This window comes from Erythrolamprus reginae, chromosome 1, assembly GCF_031021105.1.
Source record: "Erythrolamprus reginae isolate rEryReg1 chromosome 1, rEryReg1.hap1, whole genome shotgun sequence".
In the NCBI taxonomy this organism is placed as follows: domain Eukaryota; kingdom Metazoa; phylum Chordata; class Lepidosauria; order Squamata; family Dipsadidae; genus Erythrolamprus; species Erythrolamprus reginae.
The window spans coordinates 418,591,795-418,618,333 of NC_091950.1; the positions used below are offsets into that span (position 1 = coordinate 418,591,795).

The following is a 26,539-nucleotide window of genomic DNA, read 5'->3' on the forward strand; positions in this document are numbered from 1 at the left end:
GGTGCTTACAACTTTCAATTCCCTGCTCCCCCAACCCCCAAAATATAGTTGCTGGAAGGAGCCGAGAGTTTCTATACAATATGAGATCAATTCTTGCCCTTATCATGAATGGCTTTCATCCATATCTTTTTGACAAGAAAAGCAACGAGACAAGAATCGGAAGGCATGACTGACATGCTATTAAGTATGGAGCCAGAATAAATAATGGCTCTTAAATTTTTAAAGTTGATACCTTAAAGTGTGGCTGGGCTTGGCATCCTATATCATTATTATTATATTTTGAGGTAGGTTTCCATGGTGGGTTGGTGGCTCCAATCGATTAATGTGGACAGTTACAGATCAACCCATTTCATATTTTCAGTAACGTTTGAAACGGTTCCACATAAAGAGCTGATAGATAAATTAGTGAAGATTGGACTTAATCCCTGGATAGTTCAGTGGATTTCAAGCTGGCTGAAGCATAGACATCAGAGAGTTATTGTTAATGGCGAGTATTCTGAGCAGAGACAGGTTACAAGCGGTGTGCCACAAGGGTCTGTTCTGGGTCCTATTCTTTTTAATATGTTTGTGAGTGACATAGGGGAAGGTTTGGTAGGGAAGGTTTGCCTATTTGCCGATGACTCTAAAGTGTGCAATAGGGTTGATATTCCTGGAGGGGTCTGTAATATGGTAAATGATTTAGCGTTACTAGATAAATGGTCAAAGCAATGGAAACTGCAGTTTAATGTTTCCAAATGTAAAATAATGCACTTGGGGAAAAGGAATCCTAAATCTGAGTATTGCATTGGCAGTTCTGTGTTAGCAAAAAGTTCAGAAGAGAAGGATTTAGGGGTAGTGACAGTCTCAAAATGGGTGAGCAGTGTGGTCGGGCGGTAGGAAAGGCAAGTAGGATGCTTGGCTGCATAGCTAGAGGTATAGCAAGCAGGAAGATAAAATACAGGAAATAGTAAAAGGGCAGACTAGATGGACCATGGGGTCTTTTTCTGCCGTCAGTCTTCTATGTTTCTATGTTTCTATGTGTGACTGTAAAGCTTTGATGGAGTTGTCACTTCTAAGCTGAGCCATTTCCCATCAATGTTTCTTTTTGAAAAATGTGGACGTTAATGGGATAAGAAAGAAGGGAGCTATCTTTGAGGGCAGCCTGTGCTCAGTTGGGGGAACAAGTTAACCACTCATTTAGGGTATTTGATTCTATTTCATTCTTTCTCCCCTCTCCAATTCATGAGATTGATTTAAGTAGGAAGCATCGGAGAGCTGCAGTTTGTTTACTCTGTCCTCGTGGAGGATACTTTAAATATGATTTTATGGATATAATGGCGGAATGGGATGAACATATCTACATATGTAGCCTATGGGGGAAATGGTTTCATTTAGGAATGATGTGTGGGAATGCAGGAATCCTGTGATTCATTTTTTTTCCTTAATGTCTTGGGGAATATTTGGAACTTGGAATGGGAGAACATTCGGAGCAAACTGTTCATAGAAACATAGAAGACTGACGGCAGAAAAAGACCTCATGGTCCATCTAGTCTGCCCTTATACTATTTCCTGTATTTTATTTATTATTTATTTATTTATTATTTAGATTTGTATGCCGCCCCTCTCCGCAGACTCAGATCTTAGGATGGATATATGTTTATCCCAGGCATGTTTAAATTCAGATCCTGTGGATTTACCAACCACGTCTGCTGGAAGTTTGTTCCAAGGATCTACTACTCTTTCAGTAAAATAATATTTTCTCACGTTGCTTTTGATCTTTCCCCCAACTAACTTCAGATTGTGTCCCCTTGTTGTTGTGTTCACTTTCCTATTAAAAACACTACCCTCCTGAACCTTATTTAACCCTTTAACATATTTAAATGTTTCGATCATGTCCCCCCTTTTCCTTCTGTCCTCCAGACTATACAGATGGAGTTCATGAAGTCTTTCCTGATATGTTTTATGCTTAAGACCTTCCACCATTCTTGTAGCCCGTCTTTGGACCCGTTCAATTTTGTCAATATCTTTTTGTAGGTGAGGTCTCCAGAACTGAACACAGTTCAGAAAGAAAGAAAGAGAAAGAAAAGGAAGGAAAGAAAGAAAGAAAGAAAGAAAAAGAAAGATGGCAAAGAGAAGGAAGGAGGGAGGGAGAAAGAAAAAGAAAGAAAAATGAAAGAGGAAGGAAGGAAAAGAAGGAAAGAAAGGAGAAAAAGATGACAAGGAGAAGGAAGGAAAGAAATGAAGATGGTGATGCAAGGAGAGGTAGGGAGAGAGGGAGAAAAAAAAGTAGCAAGATGAGGAGGGAGAGAAAGAAAGAAGGAAGTCAAGGCAAGGAGAGACAAGAAGGAAGGAAATAGATGGAAAGGAAGAGGAAGGAAAGGAAAAGAAAGGAAAAGAAAGGGAAGGAAAGAAGGAACAAACAACCCACCCCCCTTCACAATTGCTGGTTTCAGGACATTTTCGAGGAGCTAAAGGAAAGAATGGTAGTGGGAGACTTTCCCATCTAATATTAAAAAAAGTAATTATTAAGAGAATTTTACTGAAATTTTGCCAGTTTTAGATTGAATATTGGCCGGTGGTATCAATAGGCTAGGAACATGTCTGGAAACAATAGATTATCTGTGTTTATGGAATTTGTAAGGCCGCCCAACTCATATTTATTGCTTTGGACAGCAGTACATCATTGTTTTTTAACAAACACGTTTGAACAAAAGGAGCATTAAACCTGGACAGAAAACGATAGTCGTACAGATACACATCTTGACCTCTGCTGGTCAGCTTTTTCTCAGAATGGAATTGAAACAGTCTGTCCTCTTTAGCCATCTGATTTTAAATTTAAAAATACTGTATTCTCTGGTTCCTGACCAGAGTTCCTTCTCAAGATTAAAAGATAGAAAGGATCTCCTCAACTAGTTAAGACCAGAGGGACTTTCACATTTAGCATTCGTGTCCTTGGAGAGGGGCGGCATACAAATCTAATAAATTATTATTATTATTATTATTATTATTATTATTATTATTGTTATTATTATTATTATTATTATTATTATGTCAGTACAACACAGCAAACGAGATCACTATGCTGGATTTCGTATTTCATCACCAGTCGAGCGCTTCCCAAGCACCTAGGACTGTGTGATGTAGCGGCGAATTATGTTTGCCGATCCCAGTAAAGCGGCCTTTTGCAATTGACAGATGGAGATTTTGTCAATTCCAATGGTTTTCAAATGTCCGCTGAGATCCTTTGGTACTGTGCCCAGCGTGCCAAGGACCACTGGGACCATTTTCACTGGCTTATGCCAGAGTCGTTGCAGCTCGATTTTTAGTTCTTCGTATTTCACTAATTTCTCTAGCTGCTTCTCCTCAATTCTGCTGTCTCCTGGGATTGCGATGTCGATGATCCATACTTTCTTTTTCTCCACGATCACAATGTCTGGTGTGTTATGCTTCAGAATTCGGGCTTCTGATCCCATCAGTTCTTTGCCACTGGTAAATGGTAGTTCCGGCACAGGTTCCAGTGGATCATCTGTGCCACAGCATCATGTCTATGCTTGTAGTCAGTCTGTGCGATCTTTTTGCAGCAGCTGAGTATGTGATCGATTGTTTCATCTGTTTCTTTACAGAGTCTGCACTTTGGATCGTCGGTTTATTATTATTATTATTATTATTATTATTATTATTATTATATTATTATTATTATTATTATTTTACCTTCTTGCCCTAATCATTTCGTAAAAAATATTAACTGCATTAAAGATATATAATTCCAGCAGTAAAAAAATAATACAGTAGTCCTTGACTTACAACGGTTCATTTAATGACGATTCAAAGTTAGAATCAAAGTCAATGGGGAAGCCAGATTCACCTAACAACCGTGTTATTAACTTGACAGCTGCAGCAATTCGCTTAACAATTGCGGTGAGGAAGGTCGTAAAATAGGGCAAGATTCACTTAATGAATGTCTCACTTACCAACAGAAATTTTGGGCTCATTTGTGGTTGTAAGGTTGAGGACTTCTGCGCAAACTTTTAAAATGAAAAGTGCAGAAGATTTATGGAACAAAATGCAGAAGATATATGGAACAAAATGAGAGACAGAAAAGCAAAGTATGACTGTACAGTAGTACAGAAAAAGAAAAAGTAACTTCTCACCTTTATCTCAACAAGTAAAATTTTAGCAAGATTCCCTTGTCTTAAAACAACAAGTTTATATCTTAGCTATAAACCCATAAAGCACCAGTCAGCCCAAAAACTGAAGACATTTGCAATGCAAGAGCCAGTTTGGTCCAACAGTTAAGGGACCAACCTGGAAAGTGGAAGACTGTGAATTCTAGTCCTGCCTTTGGGATGAAAACCAACTGAATGACTTTGTGTCAATCACCAGGAGACGGAGAGTTCTAGTCCCGCCTTAGGCATGAAAGCTGGCTGGGTGATTTTGGACTATATCGCCCTGAGTCCTCGGAGAGGGGCGGCATACAAATCCAATTAGATAGATAGATAGATAGATAGATAGATAGATAGATAGATAGATAGATAGATAGATAGATAGATAGATACAGTGGTACCTCGTGATATGAACCCCTCGTGATACGAACATCTCGGGGTTCGGAAATTTTTTGCCTCTTGTTACGAACTTTTTCCAGCTTACGAACCCACCGCAGATCGCAAAATGGTGCTGTGACGGGTGCCGCCGCCAGGCTGCCACCTTCTGAAACAGCCGGGGGGCTTCTCGGCGTTCTCCTGAACGCCGAACCTGGAAGTTCGGCAAAAGTTCGGGTTTGGGTTCCGGAGGTTGCCGAGAAGCGCCCGGCTGTTTCAGAAAGTTACAGCTGGGTGGCGGCGCCCAGCGGAGCGCCGTTTTTGCAATTGGCAGTGGCGTTTTCGGCCGATCTGGAGGCTGAAACAGAGGTGGGGAATCCCAATAGGGAATTCCATGGGCGGAGCTTTGACATCACGAGGACGTCCTTCCTGGTCGGCTGAAACAAACCAATGTCTTCTTTAATGAAAAGAAGGACTAGGGGTGACGTGATAATAATATTCCAGTATCTCAGGGGCTGTCACAAAGAAGAGGGAGTCAAATTATTCTCCAAAGCCCCTGAAGGCAGGACAAGAAGCAATGGGTTACAACTAATCAAGGAAAGAAGCAACTTAGAACTAAGGAGAAATTTGCAGACAACATTTGTCTGAAATGATATCTTTTTCCTGAGCAGGGATTTGGACTAGAAGATCTCTGGGGTCCCTTCCAACCATTGTCATTCTGTCAATAAGCATTAAGGCAATGGGGTGGCTAGGTGTTCCAGAGACCAAATTTAGCCAAAGATATTTGTGTTATATATTCTGCTGCGCGAATCCCAGCGACCAGTTAGGTCCCACAGAGTGGATCTTCTCCGGGTCCCGTCAACTAAACAATGTCGCTTGGCGGGACCCAGGGGAATAGCCTTCTCTGTGGCGGCTCTGGCCCTCTGGAACCAACTCCCCCCAGAGATTAGAATTGCCCCCACCCTCCTTGCCTTTCGTAAGCTATTTAAAACCCATCTCTGCCGTCAGGCATGGGGGAATTGAGATCCTCTTTTCCCCTAGGCCTTTACAATTCTATGCATGGTATGTATGTACAGTAGAATCCCGACTTACGAGACTAATTGGTTCCGGAAGGAGGCTCGTAAGTCGGAACGCTCGTATGACGAAACATTGTTTCCCATAGGAAACAATGTAAAGTCAATTAATCCGTGCAACAACAAAAAAAAACCGCTGCCGCCGAACGCGGAAGTTAGCGTTCGGCTTCAGGAGACAGCTGCGAAGCGGCGCGCGTGTTTTAAAACGTGGCATCCGGCCTGGGGGGCTCGGGGGCTTCCCCCCGAGCCCCCCAGGCCGGCTGTGACGTTTTAAAACACGCGGGATACGAGCGCCAAGGAGCTGTCTCCTGAAGCCGAACGTCGAGGTTCCACTGTATGTGTGTTTGGTTTTTATATTAATGGGTTTTTAATCATTTTTAGTGTTAGATTACTATTGTACACTGTTTTATTGTTGCTGTTAGCCGCCCCGAGTCTCCGGAGAGGGGCGGCATACAAATCCAAGAAAGAAAGAAAGAAAGAAAGAAAGAAAGAAAGAAAGAAAGAAAGAAAGAAAGAAAGAAAGAATGTTCAGCAGCCACACACAAGGGTTTAGACTCTTGAGTGACCGGTGGCACTTGGCTTTTTACACGCGGAAGGATATTTTTTCAGCTGTGACTTCACATCGCATAAAATCAGCAGGCCTACTGACAGCCGATGACAGATAATTGGACATGACGTCTGAAAAACATTACATGCTGAACTGGCAGCTAACACTTTTTCCCACCCAATTTCCCACCCGGGATGGCAGCTTTGCTTAATAATTAATCGCGCCGTTCGTTTGACTATCTCATACGCAAAGCAACAGGAAAATAAGTGAATAAGAATTCATAGTTGCCCCACTTCCTTTCATTTTTGAGCAAAAGGGGTTCAAAAGAATTTGCTTGAAGATGTAGTCTAATTTCCTCTTCAATTATTAAATTTGATGGACAGATTTTGTTAAGTGAGTCACTGCAGGCATTAAGTTAGTAACATGGACTACCCTGAGTCCACGAGGAGAAGGGCGGCATATAACTGTAACAAACAAATAAATAAATAAATGGTCATCATGTGATACCCACCCCCGGGAACGTTGCAATCGTCATAAAAATGAGTCATTGTGAATTTTGACCAAGAGTTACAATAGTCAGAAGAGTGAAAAATGGTCATAAATCACTTTTTTTTCCGGGCAGTTGCCATGCCAAACAGTCCGTCGACTAAACAATGTTGTTTGGCGGGACCCAGGGGAAGAGCCTTCTCTGTGGCGGCCCCGACCCTCTGGAACCAACTCCCCCCCGGATATCAGGGTTGCCCCCACCCTCCTTGCCTTTCATAAGCTCCTTAAAACCCACCTCTGTCGTCAGGCATGGGGGGAATTGAGATATTCCCTTCCCCCTAGGCTTATAAATTTATGCATGGTATGTCTGTTTGTATGATTGGTCTCTTAAATTGGGGTTTTTAAAATTACTTTTTGTATTAGATTTGTTATATTTGTCTTTTTTACTGCTGTTAGCCGCCCCGAGTCTGCGGAGAAGGGCGACATACAAATCTAATTAATAAATAAATAAAGTAAAATAAATGGATTGGCATAAGTCAAGGGCTACCTGTATTTTATTTATTTATTTATTCAATTTTTATGCCGCCCTTCTCCTTAGACTCAGGGCGGCTTACAACATGTTAGCAATAGCACTTTTTAACAAAGCCAGCCTATTGCCCCCACAATCCGGGTCTTTATTTTACCCACCTCGGAAGGATGGAAGGCTGAGTCAACCTTGAGCTGGTGATGAGATTTGAACCGCTAACCTACAGATATACAGTCGACGGGTCCCGGAGAAGGCCAACTCTGTGGGACCTTATCGGTCGCTGGGATTCGTGCGGTAGCAGGCGGTTCCGGAGGTACTCTGGTCCAATGCCATGTAGGGCTTTAAAGGTCATAACCAACACTTTGAATTGTGACCGGAAACTGATCAGCAGCCAATGAAGGCCACGGAGTGTTGTAGAAACTAGTGTTGCTGGAGGTCAGGGGATAGGGAGGGTCTTGCCTTCTCTTTCTGCTCAAGATCCCCAAGGAAATTGGTGGGCCATTATGTGACACAGAATGCTGGACTCGATGGGCTTTGGCCTGATTCAGCAGGGCTCTTCTTAGATTCTTATGAAGGGTCCAAGAAGCCATCTATGTCCAAATTGAACAGCCTTCCCTCAACAGAGACGAGGGATATGACCATCTATTTCCAGTCTACAACATGGTCCTTTGAACAATCCCAAGAAGGCTCCACACCCATCTGCACCACTTGGGTAGTCCTGAAGACACAGATAAACCTTCAAGTGGGCTCAAGAAACTCTCTAAAATGAGGCAAATGACCAGCTGTCTGCAAGGGATCAGAGCTGAAGAAGCTTCTTGGATGAGAAGCAAAACACCTTCAAAGAAAAATGAACTTAATCTGTATAGTCTGGAGGACAGAAGGAAAAGGGGGGACATGATCGAAACATTTAAATATGTTAAAGGGTTAAATAAGGTCCAGGAGGGAAGTGTTTTTAATAGGAAAGTGAACCCAAGAACAAGGGGACACAATCTGAAGTTAGTTGGGGGAAAGATCAAAAGCAACATGAGAAAATATTATTTTACTGAAAGACTAGTAGATCCTTGGAACAAACTTCCAGCAGACGTGGTTGGTAAATCCACAGTAACTGAATTTAAACATGCCTGGGATAAACATATATCCATCCTAAGATAAAATACAGGAAATAGTATAAGGGCAGACTAGATGGACCATGAGGTCTTTTTCTGCCGTTAGTCTTTTATTTTTCTATGTTTCTAAAAAGCAAGAAAGTCCAGTTGTCTCTTGGGGAAGAAAAGTCACCTTTGGGGTAATTTTTAAATGTTGGAAGGGTTAATAGCACGGGATAAGTTGCTTAGGCATGAGGTAGATGCAATTCCGAGTCCTCGGAGAGGGGCAGCATATAAACCCAATTAATAAATAAAATAAATAAATAACTCCATTTGGGGGAGGGAGTACAGCTTTTTCACATCAGCGTTGGCAGGTTCAGCGTATTAGCTGCGGAATCCTCGGTGTGCAAAACATTTCATTTTTCATTACCGATGCCGCTGTTCACATGTTCCATTATTTAGAGGCTTGCTTTGAAAAATTCATGCCGTGTTGGTACCATGAGACATCCCGCAAGTTGCTGTGTTGATTTATGGTGCAGGAAACACAGTTTCGTGTCTTGGTCTCCTGCTGGCAACTGGCACTTCATCGCAGTCCCTAAAGAAAAATCGTTCCCGCGAAATCCCTCGCGTTCCTTCAAAGTTGACTGAGGCGTACTCTGATCTTTAGAACCGACGATGAATTATTCAATATGGAGGGTGTTGGTGTGGGCACAATGATGATCATTATCTTGTTGGTAAATATGGTTTATCGCCCTGCTCCTGGACCAGGTTCCTGCACAAATCCCAGCGACCAGTTAGGTCCCACAGAGTGGGTCTTCTCCGGGTCCCGTCAACCAAACAATGTCGCTTGGTGGGACCCAGAGGAAGAGCCTTCTCTGTGGCGGCCCCGGCCCTCTGGAACCAACTCCCCCCAGAGATTAGAATTGCCCCCACCCTCCTTGCCTTTCAAAAGCTGCTTAAAACCCACCTCTGCCGCCAGGCATGGGGGAACTGAGATACACTTCCCCCTAGGCCTTTACAATTTTATGCATGGTATGTCTGTATGTATGATTGGGTTTTATATAATGGGTTTTTAACTGTTTTTAGCATTGGATTTTGTTATATACTGTTTCATTGCTGTTGTTAGCTGCCCCGAGTCTGCAGAGAAGGGCGGCATACAAATCCAATAAATAAATAAATAAATGGGGCATGGGATGTTGTAAAAAGGAAAAGGTCTGGGACAGGGTGGGTGAACACTTTCGGCATGTGTGCACCAGTGGCGGAGTGCAGAAAACTGGAAGAGCAGCTCCCTGAGCTTCTAGTTTCCGACATACACATGCATGCTGTACCAGAGCTGCCCTTTCGGAAGCTAGCCAGCCCAAGAAGCAAACCAGCCAGCCACAGACCAGTAGATATAGAGTTGAAGTCTTCAGTGAAACACAGCAGCAGTAGGAAGTTTTGGAAAAATATATTTACTTCTTATTTACACTACTACTGTATACTATCTTTACTATATATACATCACACTATTATCTCACTACAACTATCTCAGTTACAATAACTCACAGGAACCAAGGGATCGATACAGCAACTTCAGAGCACACTGTACACAGAGCAGGATCAGAGATCCGAGAGAACGAACAGAACAGCAAACAGCAGCGAGCAGAGAGCTCTTGCGTATTTAAATACTTATCACCTAACTACCAGGTTGCTGCATACTTAATTGCTTCAGAATGACTCAGCATTCTTTACATAGGTCTTCCTTCAGCATTGAGATATTACCTCAGGGTATTCTTAATCCTGACACCCTGGTCTCCTGGTTCCTGGCGCACATGCATGCACGAAGGCCGGTTATGTACATGGAAGAGCAACGGGCGAGGGCTAGCGTGCCTGGAGAGTTGGCTCTGCGTGCCACTTCCAGCACACGTGCCATAGGTTCGCCATATAGGAGATCTGGGGATTGTTTTCTTTTTCCCAACAGAAAGGAATATTTGTAGCTCGGGATTGAATTGTGGAGTCCTTGGTGCTTTCTGAGCTTCGTGGTTTTCTTGCAGACCTTTCATTATCAAACCAAGTAAGATCATCAGTGCTAGTAGGGAGTGGCATGTGAGGAGGTACTTATCAGGTACTTAGCAGGGTGTCCAGCAAACCTGGAAAACTCAAACTCAACCCAGACAAGACGGAGTGGCTGTGGGTCTTGCCTCCCAAGGACAATCCCATCTGTCCGTCCATTACCCTGGGGGGAGAATCATTGACCCCCTCAGAGAGGGTCTGCAACTTGGGTGTCCTCCTCGATCCACAGCTCTCATTAGAGAAACATCTTTCAGCTGTGGCGAGGGGGGCGTTTGCCCAGGTTCGCCGGGTGCATCAGTTGTGGCCCTATTTGGACTGGGAGTCACTGCTCACAGTCACTCATGCCCTCATCACCTCAAGGCTCGACTACTGTAACGCTCTCTACATGGGGCTACCTTTGAAAAGTGTTCGGAAACTTCAGATCGTGCAGAATGCAGCTGCAAGAGCAGTCATGGGCTTTTCTAAATATGCCCATGTTACTCCAACACTCCGCAGTCTGCATTGGTTGCCGATCAGTTTCCGGTCACAATTAAAAGTGTTGGTTATGACCTATAAAGCCCTTCATGGCACCGGACCAGATTACCTCAGGGACCGCCTTCTGGTGCACGAATCCCAGCGACCAGTGAGGTCCCACAGAGTGGGTCTCCTCCGGGTCCCGTCAACTAAACAACGTTGCTTGGCGGGACCTAGGGGAAGAGCCTTTTCTGTGGCGGCCCCGGCCCTCTGGAACCAACTCCCCCCAGAGATTAGAATTGCCCCCACCCTCCTTGCCTTTCGTAAGCTGCTTAAAACCCACCTATGCCACCAGGCATGGGGGAATTGAGATACTCTTTCCCCCTAGGCCTTTACAATTTTATGCATGGTATGTCTGTATGTATGATTGGTTTTTATAATAATGGGTTTTTAACTGTTTTTAGTATTGGATTATTATTATATGCTGTTTTATTACTGTAGTTAGCCGCCCCGAGTCTGTGGAGAGGGGCGGCATACAAATCCAATCAATCAATAAATAAATAAAAATAAAATAAAATAAAATAAAACAGGGAAATCGGGGAATTATCAGAGAAATCTGCAGATTGGGAAATATAGAATAGAATAGAATTGAATTCTTTATTGGCCAAGTGTGATTGGACACACAAGGAATTTGTCTATCAGGGAATTATCAGGGAATCCGTGAAAAAAATGGAATAAATCTAAATGAAACAAACTATTAAAATGTCAGGGCAAAATCATGTAAAAGAAAAAGGACCACACTGCCTGGCAGAGTCAAGCAAAAATGAGCACAACTGTGGCAACAACTTGCTTCTTCAGCTACTGATATTTCTCCACGGCTTAGCCGTTTGGAATGATGTCATCTATGGCCGCAGCTTAACTAGATCGCAAGTTACAGGGAAATATCAGGGAATTTCAAAATCCTTTCCCCCTGGACACCGTGTTAGGAGCCAAGGCAGCATAAGGAAACAGCAGCCAGTCGCCGGCCATCAACACACCAGTCAACCGATAGGAAGGCACCATATACCGCATATACTCGAGTATAAGTCGATATTTTCAGCACAAAAAATTTACTGATCTATTGAGATAGTATTAATGATTTTAACTTATGAAATACGTTTTAAATGGAAAATCTGAATATTTATCATATGGAAGTTTGATTTAAGCAATTGTTTTGAAAGAATATATGAAATCCCAATTATTAAGAAAATTATAATGATATTGTAATGAAGATTAAGATAACAGGTTTTAAGATTAAGATAACATTCCTAAAGATATTTTAAGAGGTTTTTGGAATTAAAAAAAAAGAAAGATTTTGGAAGGGGAGGAGGAAAGATGCAAGAAATAAAAAACATTTTGGAAGGAAAAAGGTTACATAATATACAGTGATCCCTCGATTATCGCGAGGGTTCCGTTCCAAGACCCCTTGTGATAATCGATTTTTCGCGATGTAGGGTTGCGGAAGTAAAAACACCATCTGCGCATGCGCGCCCTTTTTTTTTCATGGCCGCGCATGTGCAGATGGTGGAGGTGGGGAGCGACAAAAGTGCGGAAGCCGACAGATTGCTTTGAATGTCGGCTGCCCCCGCCCCCCCAGCACCCGCCCGCCGCTCGCCGCTCGCCCGCCCTTCGCCCGGCCACCCGGCGTTAGCTCGCTGCTCGCCCGGCCACCCGGGTTCGGGGGGGTGCTGGGAAGCCCCCCAGGCCGGCTGCGACCTTTTAAAACAGCCGCGCCGCTTCCCAGCTGAGTCCTGAAGCCAAACGCCAAAGGCAAACTTCCGCGTTTGGCTTCAGGACTCAGCTAGGAAGCGGCGCGGCTGTTTTAAAAGGTCGCAGCCGGCCTGGGGGGCTTCCCAGCACCCCCCCGAACCCCCAACCCGGGTTCGGGGGGGTGCTGTGAAGCCCCCCAGGCCGGCTGCGACCTTTTAAAACAGCCGCGCCGCTTCCCAGCTGACTCCCGAAGCCAAACGCGGAAGTGTTTTTTTTTTAATTAATATTTTTTTAAAAATCGCGATATAGCGTTTCGCGAAGATCGAGATTGCGAAACTCGAGGGATCACTGTAATAATAACAACAGGGTTGGAAGGGGCCTTGGAGGTCTTCTAGTCTAACCCCTTGCCTAGGCAGGAAACCCTACACTACTTCAGACAAATGGGTATCCAACATCTTCTTAAAAACTTCCAGTGTTGGAGCATTCACAACTTTTGGTGGCAGGCTGTTCCACAGATTCATTGTTCCAACTGTCAGGAATTTTTTCCTTAGTTCTAAGTTGCTTCTCTCCTTGTTTAGTTTCCACCCATTGCTTCTTGTTCTGCCCTCAGGTGCTTTGGAGAATAGGTTGACTCTTTCTTCTTTGTGGCAAACTCTGAGATATTGGAAGAATGCTATCATGTCTCCCCTGGTCCTTTTTTTCATTAAATTAGATATACCCAGTTCCTGCAACCGTTCTTCATATGTTTTTTTTTATTCTCCTACAAAAACAATTTTAAGAAGCTACAATAGAAGAATATTCCATTTTTATAAGTTATCAGTAGCCACTGTATTTTTCAACCTGGACTTATATTCGAGTCAATAAGTTTTCCCAGTTTTTGTGGCAAAAGTAGGTGCCTCGGCTTATAATCGGGTCGACTTATACTCGAGTATATTCGGTAATTACGAAGCATAAAATAGCCCCAAACTCACATTTCGATAGAGAGAAGTTCCCTGATGATGGATCCCACCATAAATCTAAAAGCTGAGAAGATTAAACCTCTGGTCCCATTGACTCACCCAGCCAGATTGGATTGTGAATAGATTTCTTCCCCTAAACTTTGCCTGGACATAACATCCAAAATTGAGTAAGCCAAGAACTCAACTAAGACACTTGGGGTGATACAAGGCTCTGGAAATGTTTGAAAAGTGGTCGTTTTGGATGTTACGAAACCAGTTTAATGGTTCATTGGCAATATCCCCTGCCTTTCAAGGCTGTCCAACGAATGGATGGGCAACCTTTAACGGATGCCAGGTAGTAAGTGAAAATAAGATTGGACCGTGCTAATTCCTCTCCTTGTACTATGTTGTAACATGTCCTCTACACATCGATGGAGCAATATGAAAAGAAATATATATCGTACTGCCAAGAAGTACATTTGCTGACGATAAAAATCAAAGATTCCTTGATTTTCTTCCTTTCTTGTGAATAAACAGCATATTGGCTCATGCAGAATATTTATTCCTCCCAATGAAAAGTTAACTGGCATCTCAACTCGTGTTCTATGGAAGTCATGACAGGGAAAAAAATGGAGCAAGATATCTCTTTTGGGGGAGGGGGAATCCAGCACTAGGACCTAAAAGGTTATCTATCCAAAGCTGGACTATGAATGTCAACATTATTATTATTATTATTATTATTATTATTATTATTATTAATTGGATTTGTGTGCTGCCCCTCTCCGCAGACTCGGGGCGGCTAACAACAGTGGTAAAACAACATGAACAATCCAATTAATAAAAACAACTAAAAAACCCTTATTATAAAAAACCAAACATACACACAAACATACCATGCATAACTTGTAATAGCCTAGGGGGAAAGGATAACTTAACTCCCCCATGCCTGGCGACAAAGGTGGGCCTTAAGTAATTTGCGAAAGACAAGGAGGGTGGGGGCCGTTTTAATCTCTGGGGGGAGTTGGTTCCAGAGGGCCGGAGCCGCCACAGAGAAGGCTCTTCCCCTGGAGCCCGCCAAACGACATTGTTTGGTCGACGGGACCCGGAGAAGGCCAACTCTGTGGGACCTCATCGGCCGCTGGGATTCGTGCGGTAGAAGGCGGTTCCGGATGTATTCTGGCCCAATGCCATGCAGGGCTTTAAAGGTCATTACCAACACTTTGAATTGGTTGTTAAGAAGGCTCAGGAAGATAAATCTATCTCAGCAACTACTGTTGCCCTACTATCGCAGCACCATTTAGAGTGTCCTGACATACAGCATTCTTGCATGGCATGGGAGCAGCTCTCTAGCAGATTAAAAAGCTCTACAGAGAATTATTAAAACTGTCCAAAATATCATTGGGCTCCACATACCTGCCCTGAAACTTCACATCGTGCAGAATGCAGCTGCGAGAGCAATCATGGGCTTCCCAAGGCATGCCCATGTTACACCAACACTCCGCAGTCTGCATTGGTTGCCGATCAATTTCCGGTCACAATTCAAAGTGTTGGTTATGACCTATAAAGCCCTTCATGGCATCGGACCAGAATATCTCCGGGACCGCCTTCTGCCGCACGAATCCCAGCGACCGGTTAGGTCCCACAGAGTTGGCCTTCTCCGGGTCCTGTCGACTAAACAATGTCGTTTGGCGGGACCCAGGAGAAGAGCCTTCTCTGTGGTGGCCCCGACCCTCTGGAACCAGCTCCCCCCAGATATCAGAGTTGCCCCCACCCTCCTTGCCTTTCGTAAGCTACTTAAAACCCACCTTTGTCGTCAGGCATGGGGGAATTGAAATTTTCCATTCCCCCTAGGCTTATAGAATTTATACATGGTATGCTTGTATATATGATTGGTTCTTTAAATTGGGGTTTTTAAGATTATTTTTAATATTAGATTTGTTCACATTGTCTTTTTTATTGTTGTTAGCCGCCCCCAGTCTTCGGAGAGGGGCGGCATACAAATCTAATAAATGAATGAATGAATGAATGATATCTTCGCATCTTTCTGTTCTAGGAAGGTGTATAACATTCTCAGAGACTCTTCTCATCCTGTTTACAATATTTTTGAACTGTTGCCTTTCGGCAGAAGATACAGAACAATTAAAACTCGGACCGCACGTTTTCTGAATACTTTTTATTCCAGAGCTATAATTGCACTTAACAATGAACTAAAGGGTCACCATCAGTGAGCTCTTGGACAGTATTATTTGGTCTGACTGAAAGAGTAGTCGATGCTTGGAATAAACATCCAGCAGACGTGGTTGGCAAATCCACAGGAACTGATTTTAACCATGCCTGGGATAAACATAGAAACATAGAAGATTGATGGCAGAAAAAGACCTCATGGTCTATCTAGTCTTCCCCCCTGACCAATGAATGCTTTAGTTTGACTGTTGAATGAATGATATTTAATTAGAATTTTAAGATTGTTTTTTTAATGTATTAATTGAATTGTTATTATTGTTTCCTGTTTTTCTCTACGTGCTGTGAGCCGCCCCGAGTCCTCGGAGAGGGGCGGCATACAAATCCAATTAAATCTTTAAATCTTAAATATTTCATGTAGTTTTGATACGCCTCTGTTTATACAATCCTTTTTTTAGCTGGTGCTGCACACTGCTATCCTGGCTCATATTCAAGTGATCGTCCACTTTTTTTGATCATGTGACCACAGGGATGCTGCCATGGTGACAAGTGTGAAAAAATAATAATAATTAATAATAATAATTTATTGGATTTGTATGCCGCCCCTCTTCGTAGACTCGGGGCGGCTAACAACAATAATAGAAACAACATGTACAATCCAATAATAAAAACAACTAAAACCCCTATTATAAAACCAAACATACACACAAACATACCATGCATAACTTGTAATGGCCTAGGGGGAAGGAATATCTCAACTCCCCCATGCCTGGTGGTATAAATGAGTCTTGAGTATTTTACGAAAGACAGGGAGGGTGGGGGCAGTTCTAATCTCCGGGGGGGAGTTGGTTCCCGAGGGCCGGGGCCGCCACAAAGAAGGCTCTTCCCCTGGGGCCCACCAAACGACATTGTTTAGTCGACAGGACCCGGAGAAGGCCAACTCTGTGGGACCTTATTGGTCGCTGGGATTCGTGCGGTAGCAGGCGGTTCCGGAGGTAATCTGGTCCAATGCCATGTAGGGCTTTAAAGGTCATGACCAACACTTTGAATTGTGACCGGAAACTGATTGGCAGCCAATGCAGGCCACGGAGTGTTGAAGAAACGTGGGCAAATCTTGGAAGCCCCACGATGGCTCTCGCGGCTGCGTTCTGCACGATCTGAAGTTTCCGAACACTTTTCAGAGGTAGCCCCACGTAGAGAGCGTTGCAGTAATCGAACCTCGAGGTGATGAGTGCACGAGCGACTGTGAGCATTGACTCCCTGTCCAAATAGGGCCGCAATTGGTGCACCAGGCGAACCTGGGCAAACGCCCTATGGTCATAAGTCACTTTTTTCCCCATTGCCCGATGTAACTTTGAACCTTCACTAAAGGAATGGCTGTAAATCGAGGACTGCCTGTATCCCATTTCTTCCGTTGTTTATAATCCCGTGGTTTTCTTTTTGGGTCCTCTGTGGAGATGTTAGATAAACTGAAGGATCGTTGGCTGCACACGGGCTTGTGGGAGAAGCTGGAGCTGGTTAAGGCAGTCATTGTGGAACCCAGAGGAGGCGACAAAGCTGATTTTGATGAGCTGCTTCAAATATACTCTGATGCTATCAAGTCTGGCAAAGGTAAGTAACTATCACAGGGTGACCGGAGTGAACACCGAGAGCCGGGGGAGCTGTAGAGACGCAGGAGTCCGAGTTAATAATAATTTGAGACACAATTTACGAACTGGGAGTGCCAGGCGGTGGCAACGGACGGCACTAAAGAGATCATTCTTTCCCCCAGGGACTCAGCCTTCTCTGGCGGCCCCAGCCCTCTGGAACCAATTCCCCCCCAGAGATTAGAACGGCCCCCACCCTCCTTGCCTTTCGTAAACAACTTAAAACCCACCTCTGCCACCAGGCATGGGGGAATTGAGATCCTCTTTCCCCCTAGGCCTTTACAATTCTATGCATGGTATGTATGTATGTATGTATGTTTGGTTTTTATATTAATTGATTTTTAATCATCAATACCAAATTACTATTGTACACTGTTTTATTGTCGCTGTTAGCCGCCCCGAGTCTCTGGAGAGGGGCGGCATACAAATCCAATAAATAAATAAATAAATAAATAAATACAAGGAGTGTAAGTCTTGGTCCGGATAAGATTCCACAATATTACAGGTGATCCTCAACTTACTTATTGGAATGATTGAATCTGTCATTTGCACCTCTATGGTCGGGCGGTAGGAAAAGCAAGTAGGATGCTTGGCTGCATAGCTAGAGGTATAACAAGCAGGAAGAGGGAGATTGTGATCCCCTTATATAGAGCGCTGGTGAGACCCCATTTGGAGTACTGTGTTCAGTTCTGGAGACCTCACCTACAAAAAGATATTGAAAAAAATTGAACGGGTCCAAAGACGGGCTACAAGAATGGTGGAAGGTCTTAAGCATAAAACATATCAGGAAAGACTTCATGAACTCCATCTGTATAGTCTGGAGGACAGAAGGAAAAGGGGGGACATGATCGAAACATTTAAATATGTTAAAGGGTTAAATAGGGTTCAGGAGGGAAGTGTTTTTAATAGGAAAGTGAACACAAGAACAAGGGGACATAATCTGAAGTTAGTTGGGGGAAAGATCAAAGGCAACATGAGAAAATATTATTTTACTGAAAGAGCAGTAGATCCTTGGAACAAACTTCCAGCAGACGTGGTTGGTAAATCCACAGTAACTGAATTTAAACATGCCTGGGATAAACATATATCCATCCTAAGATAAAATACAGAAAATAGTATAAGGGCAGACTAGATGGACCATGAGGTCTTTTTCTGCCGTCAGACTTCTATGTTTCTATGAGAAGATAAGACAACTGTTATTGTCATTTTCTACTGTGAGCACGTTGGCACACATTAAAAAAATGAAATTCTGTTGTTTGCTCTCAAAAGAAGTATATATCAACCCACACACCTGCATAACACACACATACATATCCTATAGAACAAGCAATAGCACTTAAGACTTATATACCACTTTACAAGACTTTACAGCCCTCTTTAAACGGTTTTACAGAGTAAGCCTATGACCCCCAACAGTCTGGGTCCTCGGTTTACTGACCTTAGAAGAATGCAAGACTGAGTCAAACTTGAGCTGGTGAGAATTGAACTGCTGGCAGCCAGCAGTCAGCAGAAGTAACTTGCAATACTACATCCTAATCACTGTGCCACCATATACAGTACATGCATACATGTACTACACACATTATATTTATATTTATTATATTAACGTTTCTACACACACACATACATACATATACTGCTCAAAAACATAAAGGGAACCCTTAAATAACACAATATAACTCCAAGTAAATCAAACTTCTGTGAAATCAAACTGTCCACTTAGGAAGCAACACTGATTGACAATCAATTTCACCTGCTGTTGTGCACATTCAACTTTGTACAGAACAACGTATTCAATGAGAATATTTCATTCATTCAGATCTAGGATGTGTTCTTTGAGTGTTCCCTTAATTTTTTTGAGCAGTTTATATACAGACATACTGTACATACATACATATATACATACAGACATACTGTACATACATACATATATACATACATACATACATACATACATATACACACACACGCATGCATGTATATATACATACTGTATGTATCTATATCTGCATATCTATCTATCTATCTATCTATCTATCTATCTATCTATCTATCTATCTATCTATCTATCTGTCCATTTGAATACATAGCAGAAAGAGGAAACTTGAGAGTTCGCAAGGTTAATGCTGTATGGAACTGTGTTTTACAAAACTATGACTGAATCTGGATGTTCTGCTTTTGATGCCACAAAGCCCAGAAAGTAGCAAGGAAAACAAGTCATAAAGAGGATGTGAAGTGTCCCAGACAATCCTGCAGACCCTGTCCTGGATAGAAAGGAGTGAACTGCCAATCATCTTTTCTGCTGTCCTCACCACTCTTTGCCCCGCCTTCCTATCCAAAGCAGTAAGGCTTCCAAACCAGCATAAGGCTCCCCCATTTACTTTGCTTGTCAGGAGACTGGTAGGAAACTTGCAAATGGTGATCATGAGACCCCGGGACAGTGCAACAGTGATACATACATAGAAACATAGAAGACTGACGGCAGAAAAAGACCTCATGGTCCATCTAGTCTGCCCTTATACTATTTCCTGTGTTTTATCTTAGGATGGATATATGTTTATCCCAGGCATGTTTAAATTCAGTTACTGTGGATTTACCAACCACGTTTGTTCCAAGGATCTACTACTCTTTCAGTGAAATAATATTTTCTCACGTTGCTTTTGATCTTTCCCCCAACTAACTTCAGATTGTGTCCCCTTGCTCTTGTGTTCACTTTCCTATTAAAAACACTTCCCTCCTGAACCTTACTTAACCCTTTAACATATTTAAATGTTTCGATCATGTCCCCCCTTTTCCTTCTGTCCTCCAGACTATACAGATTGAGTTCATTAAGTCTTTCCTGATACATTTTATGCTTAAGACCTTCCACCATTCTTGTAGCCCGTCTTTGGACCCGTTCAATTTTGTCTATATCTTTTTGTAGGTGAGGTCTCCAGAATTGAACACAGTATTCCAAATGTGGTCTCACCAGCGCTCTATATAAGGGGATCACAATCTCCCTCTTCCTGCTTGTTATACCTCTAGCTATGCAGCCAAGCATCCTACTTGCTTTTCCTACTGCCCGACCACACTGCTCACCCATTTTGAGACTGTCAGAAATCATAACATAACATGCCAGTTGCCAAGCGTCTGAATTTTGATCACGTGATTGTGGGGACAATGCCCCGTTATTAAGTGTGAACAACCATACCTGTGTATCAGCGAAGTTGAAGTTTCACAACTTCAAACGGTCACTAAATGAGTGGTTGTAAATCAAGGACTACCTGGATGATATTAAACGGCTATGTGTTCTTTTGCTTCAGACGGAGCGCTGCTTATTGCTGTGTGCAGGGGCAAAGTCAGCGAAGGCCTGGATTTCTCCGACGACAACGCCCGGGCGGTTCTCACCATTGGGATCCCGTTTCCAAACTTGAAGGACCTTCAGGTAGGAGATGCTTAAAGTCACTTGGGGTGTTCAGGTAGTCCTCGGCTTACGACCACAATTATTTTTTTGTTTGTTTGTTTGTTTGTCAAACATGTTCAAGATAACAAGTATAGGTATGAATATAAACATGAACAAATAAAGTAAATAGAAACATAGAAGATTGATGGCAGAAAAAGATCTCATAGCCGATCTAGTCTGCCCTTATACTATTTCCTGTATTCTTCTATGTTTCTATTATCTTAGGATGGATATATGTTTATCCCAGGCATGTTTAAATTCAGTTACTGTGGATTGACCAACCACGTCTGCTGGAAGTTTGTTCCAAGCACCCACTATTCTTTCGGTAAAATAATATTTTCTCACGTTGCTTTTGATCTTTCCCCCAACTAACTTCAGATAGTGTCCCCTTGTTCTTGTCTTCACTTTCCTATTAAAAACACTTCCCTCCTGAACCTTATTTAACCCTTTAACAATATTTAAATATTTCGATCATGTCCCCCCTTTTCCTTCTGCCCTCCAGACTCTACAGATTGAGTTCATTAAGTCTTTCCTGATAAGTTTTATGCTTAAGACCTTCCACCATTTTTGTAGCCTGTTTTTGGACCTGTTCAATTTTATCAATATCTTTTTGTAGGTGAGGTCTTACCAGTGCTCTATACAGCAGGATCACAATCTCCCTCTTACTGCTTGTTATACCTTTAGCTATGCAGCCAAGCATTCTACTCGCTTTCCTTACCACCTGACCACACTGTTTCCCCATTTTGAGACTGTCAGAAATCACTACCCCTAAATCCTTCTCTTCTGAAGTTTTTGCTAACCCAGAACTGCCAATACAATACTCAGATTGAGGATTCCTTTTGCCCAAGTGCATTATTTTACATTTGGAAACATTAAACTGCAGTTTCCATTACTTTGATCACTTGTCTAGTAAAGCTAAATCATTTGCCATTTTACAGACGCCTCCAGGAATATCAACCCTATTGCACACTTTAGAGTCATCGGCAAATAGGCAAACCTTCCCTACCAAACCTTCCCCTATGTCACTCACAAACATATTAAAAAGAATGGGACCCAGAACAGACCCTAGTGGCACATACAGATAAATGGAGACAGTAAGATAGGGATGGTCATGACCCATAGGTTGAGAGCCGCTGGTATTAGACTCTAATACAACATGTCCATCCAAGATTTGGTGATTGTTATCTCTCTGATTCTTGTGACTAGAATAAGGAGATGAGACTACAACTGAGCTTAAAATTCCTGTTGCTAAGCGAGTCAGTTGTGAAGTGAGTTTTGCCTCATTTTACAACCTTTCTTGCCACTCTTTCTTAAGTGAATCGCTCCTTTTGTTAAGCTGGTAACATGGTTGTTAAGTGAATCTGGGTTCTTCCATGTGCGTAGGAGTTCTTTTTTTGAATAATAAGAATTATATGGGGGGGGGGCATCAGGGTTTTAGAGATGCTTAGGTAGGACAAACTGTTCTAGAATCTCAACATCTTTTTAACATCTTGGCAAAAAGGCCTATCACCTGTCCCTTTTACCTTCAGGAAGAATTAACTTTTCAGATTCTGGAGGAAGGGGAGGAAGCTCCAAAATGATGTGTGTGTGTTAGTTTTCCCCTGTGTTCAGCTTGTCCTTAACAAGTAGCAGTGACCTTTAAGTTTTTACTTCACTGTCAAAGTATGTTGAAGGCTTGGAAAGCGAAGCTATCACCAGGGGGACTTAAAAGGAGGGCTGACACTTCACCTTACTACCACTTCACCTTAGACGCTGTTCCAGATGCACATTGTTCCTCCAGGGAGGCCCTTTTATTTATTTATTTATTTTTTCCTCCTCCTCCTCCACTTCTGGTTCATTGGAAGTAAATTTGCTCCACAGAAGAGAGTTTGGCCTGCATCTGATTTTAATCAACTGGCTTGTTTGCCGCCCTTCAAAGTGTCCCAGATCCTGATGGTGAGTGGTTGAGAACTGATGAGAGGTTGGGATGCGCTGCGAGTTACGGTTGCAGAGGCCTCCGTGCTGTGGCTTGACAACCCTGGAAAGGGCTCTTCTGCTCGTAATGTCACTGTATATCTGTTTCCTTTTCCACTTGGATGAAGGGTGCAGGAGGAGGAGAAATGAGCCTTTAAGGTGTGGGATGGATGGATGGATGGATGGATAGATAGATAGATAGATAGATAGATAGATAGATAGATAGATAGATGTAGGTAGGTAGGTAGATGATAGGTAGGTAGATAGGTGGATAGATAGATAGATAGATAGATAGATAGATAGATAGATAGATAGATAGATAGATAGATAGATGTAGGAAGGTAGGTAGATGATAGGTAGGTAGATAGGTAGATAAATGGATAGATAGATAGATAGATAGATAGATAGATAGATAGATAGATAGATAATTCAGTTCAATTCAATTTATTAGATTGGTATGCCGCCCCTCTCTGTAGACTCAGGGCAGCTCACAACAATAATAACACAATATATAACAAATCTAATAATTAAAAGTCATTAAAAACCCCTTATTAAAAAGAAAACATACACACAAACATACCATGCATAAACTGTATAGGCCCAGGGGAGATGTCTCAGTTCCCCCATGCCTGGTGGCAGAGGTGGGTTTTAAGAAGTTTACGAAAGGCAAGGAGGGTGGGGGCAATTCTAATCTCTGGGAGAAGCTGGTTCCAGAGGGTTGGGGCCGCCACCGAGAAGGCTCTTCCCCTGGGTCCTGCCAGACGGCATTGTTTAGTCGGCGGGACCCGGAGAAGATAGATAGATAGATAGATAGATAGATAGATAGATAGATAGATAGACAGACAGACAGACAGACAGACAGACAGACAGACAGACAGACAGACAGACAGACAGACAGACAGACAGACAGACAGACTAGATAGATAGATAGATAGATAGATAGATAGATAGATAGATAGATAGATAGAAAAAATAGATAGATAGATAGATAGATAGATAGATAGATAGATAGATAGATAGATAGATAGATAGATAGATAGATAGATAAGACCAGTGGTTCTCAGCCTGGGGGTCAGGACCCCTTTGGGGGTTGAACGACCATTTCACAGGGGTCACCTAAGACCATGGGAAAAGACAAATTTCGCCTGGTGTTAGGAACTACGAGCCATCCCGAGTCCTCGGAGAGGGGGCGGCATACAAATCCAATAAAAATAAATAAATAAATAAAATTAACTAATGCTTCTATTCTGGCGCCTTGGAACATACTTTTACAATCCGTCAAATTAGTTATTTACAGTGGGGGGTGTCCCTCTGACCTTACTGCCAATCAGCTTAAAGCTCTGCTGCGAGAACTGGCGCTAGACTTATGGTAGGGGAGTCAATAACATGAGCAACTATATTAAGAGGTTGCGGCATTAGAAACATAGAAACATAGAAGACTGACGGCAGAAAAAGACCTCATGGTCCATCTAGTCTGCCCTTATACTATTTTCTGTATTCTATCTTAGGATGGATATATGTTTATCCCAGGCATGTTTCAATTCAGTTACTGTGGATTTACCAACCACGTCTGCTGGAAGTTTGTTCCAAGGATCTACTACTCTTTCAGTAAAATAATATTTTCTCACGTTGCTTTTGATCTTTCCCCCAACTAACTTCAGATTGTGTCCCCTTGTTCTTCTGTTCACTTTCCTATTAAAAACACTTCCCTCCTGGACCTTATTTAACCCTTTAACATATTTAAATGTTTCGATCATGTCCCCCCCTTTCCCCCCTTTAGAAAGTTGAGAGCCACTGGATTAGATAGATTAGATAGTTCAGTAGACAGACAGATAGATAGATAGATTAGGTATGGTACACAGGGAGAAAGACAGACACAGATAGACAGACAGACAGATAAAGAGATCAGGTAGGTAGGTAGATCAGGTAGGTAGGGAGAGAGAGAGAGAGAGAGGTAGCCTTTAAAACCTCTACTCCTGTCAAATGGATGGAGGGTTGGGATGGGGATGTGTAGCATAGGGGATCCCCCCCCCCCCCCCCCCCAGTCAGCAGTCATCAAGTCCAATGAGATTCTCCTGTGTGCTTAGGTAAAAAGCTTTAAGAGCCTTAGCTAGTGCTGAAAGTAGAGACTTGAATTCTTTGAAATGAACAACAACACTAAGAATTATAATCCAAGCATCATTGGATCAAATTGATAAGTGCCATTACCTTCATTCCACTAGGAATCACTTAATTACCATGCCCGTATATCTAGGGCTGTTTTTAAACTACCTATAGAAACATAGAAGTCTGACGGCAGAAAAAGACCTCATGGTCCATCTAGTCTGCCCTTATACTATTTTCTGTATTTTATTTTAGGATGGATCTATGTTTATCCCAGGCATGTTTAAATTCAGTTCCTGTGGAATTATCTACCACATCTGCTGGAAGTTTATTCCAAGGATCTACTACTCTTTCAGTCAAATAATATTTTCTCATGTTGCTTTTGATCTTTCCTCCAACTAACTTCAGATTGTGTCCCCTTGTTCTTGTGTTCACTTTCCTATTAAAAACACTTCCCTCCTGGACCTTATTTAACCCTTTAATATATTTAAATGTTTCGATCATGTCCCCCCTTTTCCTTCTGTCCTCCAGACTATACAGATTGAGTCCATTAAGTCTTTCCTGATACGTTTTATGCTTAAGACCTTCCACCATTCTTGTAGCCCGTCTTTGGACCCGTTCAATTTTGTCAATATCTTTTTGTAGGTGAGGTCTCCAGAACTGAACACAGTATTCCAAATGTGGTCTCACCAGCACTCTATATCACTGCTATATTGTTGTTTTTGTTTTAAAACTATGTTCTTTTAGCATTCCTCCGCCTCAATTTTGTTTTTTGGATAATTTTCCAGAATGATGAGTTCGTTTCGTTTACTCATTTTGGAATGCTTTTCTCTCATTCATTTTTTTACATGCATACATACATACATGCATACAGAGAGAGAGGGAGGGAGGGAGGGAGAGAGAGAGAGAGAGAGAGAGAGAGAGAGAGAGAGAGAAAGAAATAGAATAGAATAGAATAGAATTTTTATTGGCCAAGTGTGATTGGACACACAAGGAATTTGTCTTGGTGCATATGCTCTCAACGTACATAAAATAAAATATACATTTGTCAAGAATCATGTGGTACAACACTTAATAATTGTCATAGGGGTCAAATAAGCAATGAAGAAGCAATATTAATAAAAATCTTAGGATATAGAGAAAGAGAAAGAGAGAGATTAAGCAAACTCTTGCTTCTCCAAACAGTGAAAGTAGGCAATTTTTATTTTTAAAAAGGCTACACTCATAGGCTTTTGCTAATAAAAATGATCTTGTTCTGATAATTTGGTTTACAGTCTGGGTGGAAAATGTTTCTTGCACGTTTCCCCCCCCTGCTACAGTGTGGTTTTGTTTCAAATGGGTCGAAAATTTGCTGCTTTGGCTAAAGATAAAACTTTTATGTGTGAGTGTCTGGCAGACGGTGTGTTTATTTTTACTAAGGCAAAGGTTTTTTTTTTTAAAATGGTTCGTATCTGTGCTGTTTAACAGATTTAGCCCTGATATTTATTTAATGGACTGAACCTTTGCTCCTAAAAGGCCTTATCACTTGGGTAATGAAGCAGTACCATGCCAATTTTATATTTTGTTTATAGCAGGGCAATGTAATCATTTTAGAGTGCCAGCACCATGGCCCTCCAGAAATCCATCATTTCTGTATTGAAATAATAACAGAATGAAAATAACAAGAATTGGGATGGAATAGAACAGTTAGTTCAAACCAAAATTACACTACATTTTTATAATTACTAGTAGTCCTCAACTTACAACCGTACACTGACAGTCTCAAAACGGGTGAGCAGTGTGGTCGGG

The 26,539-nt window shown here is 42.3% G+C and overlaps 1 protein-coding gene across 2 annotated transcripts in view; it reads left to right on the forward strand.

Annotated features, from left to right (window-relative positions):
- The window catches only part of BRIP1 (BRCA1 interacting DNA helicase 1), a 149,760-nt gene that overhangs the window by 78,545 nt on the left and 44,676 nt on the right, over window positions 1-26,539 (forward strand). For both annotated transcript variants that reach the window (XM_070735298.1, XM_070735299.1), the window contains 2 exons: window positions 17,065-17,218; window positions 20,556-20,677. In XM_070735298.1, coding sequence (XP_070591399.1) covers window positions 17,065-17,218; window positions 20,556-20,677 — 276 coding nt within the window. The remainder of the gene's footprint in view (window positions 1-17,064; window positions 17,219-20,555; window positions 20,678-26,539) is intronic.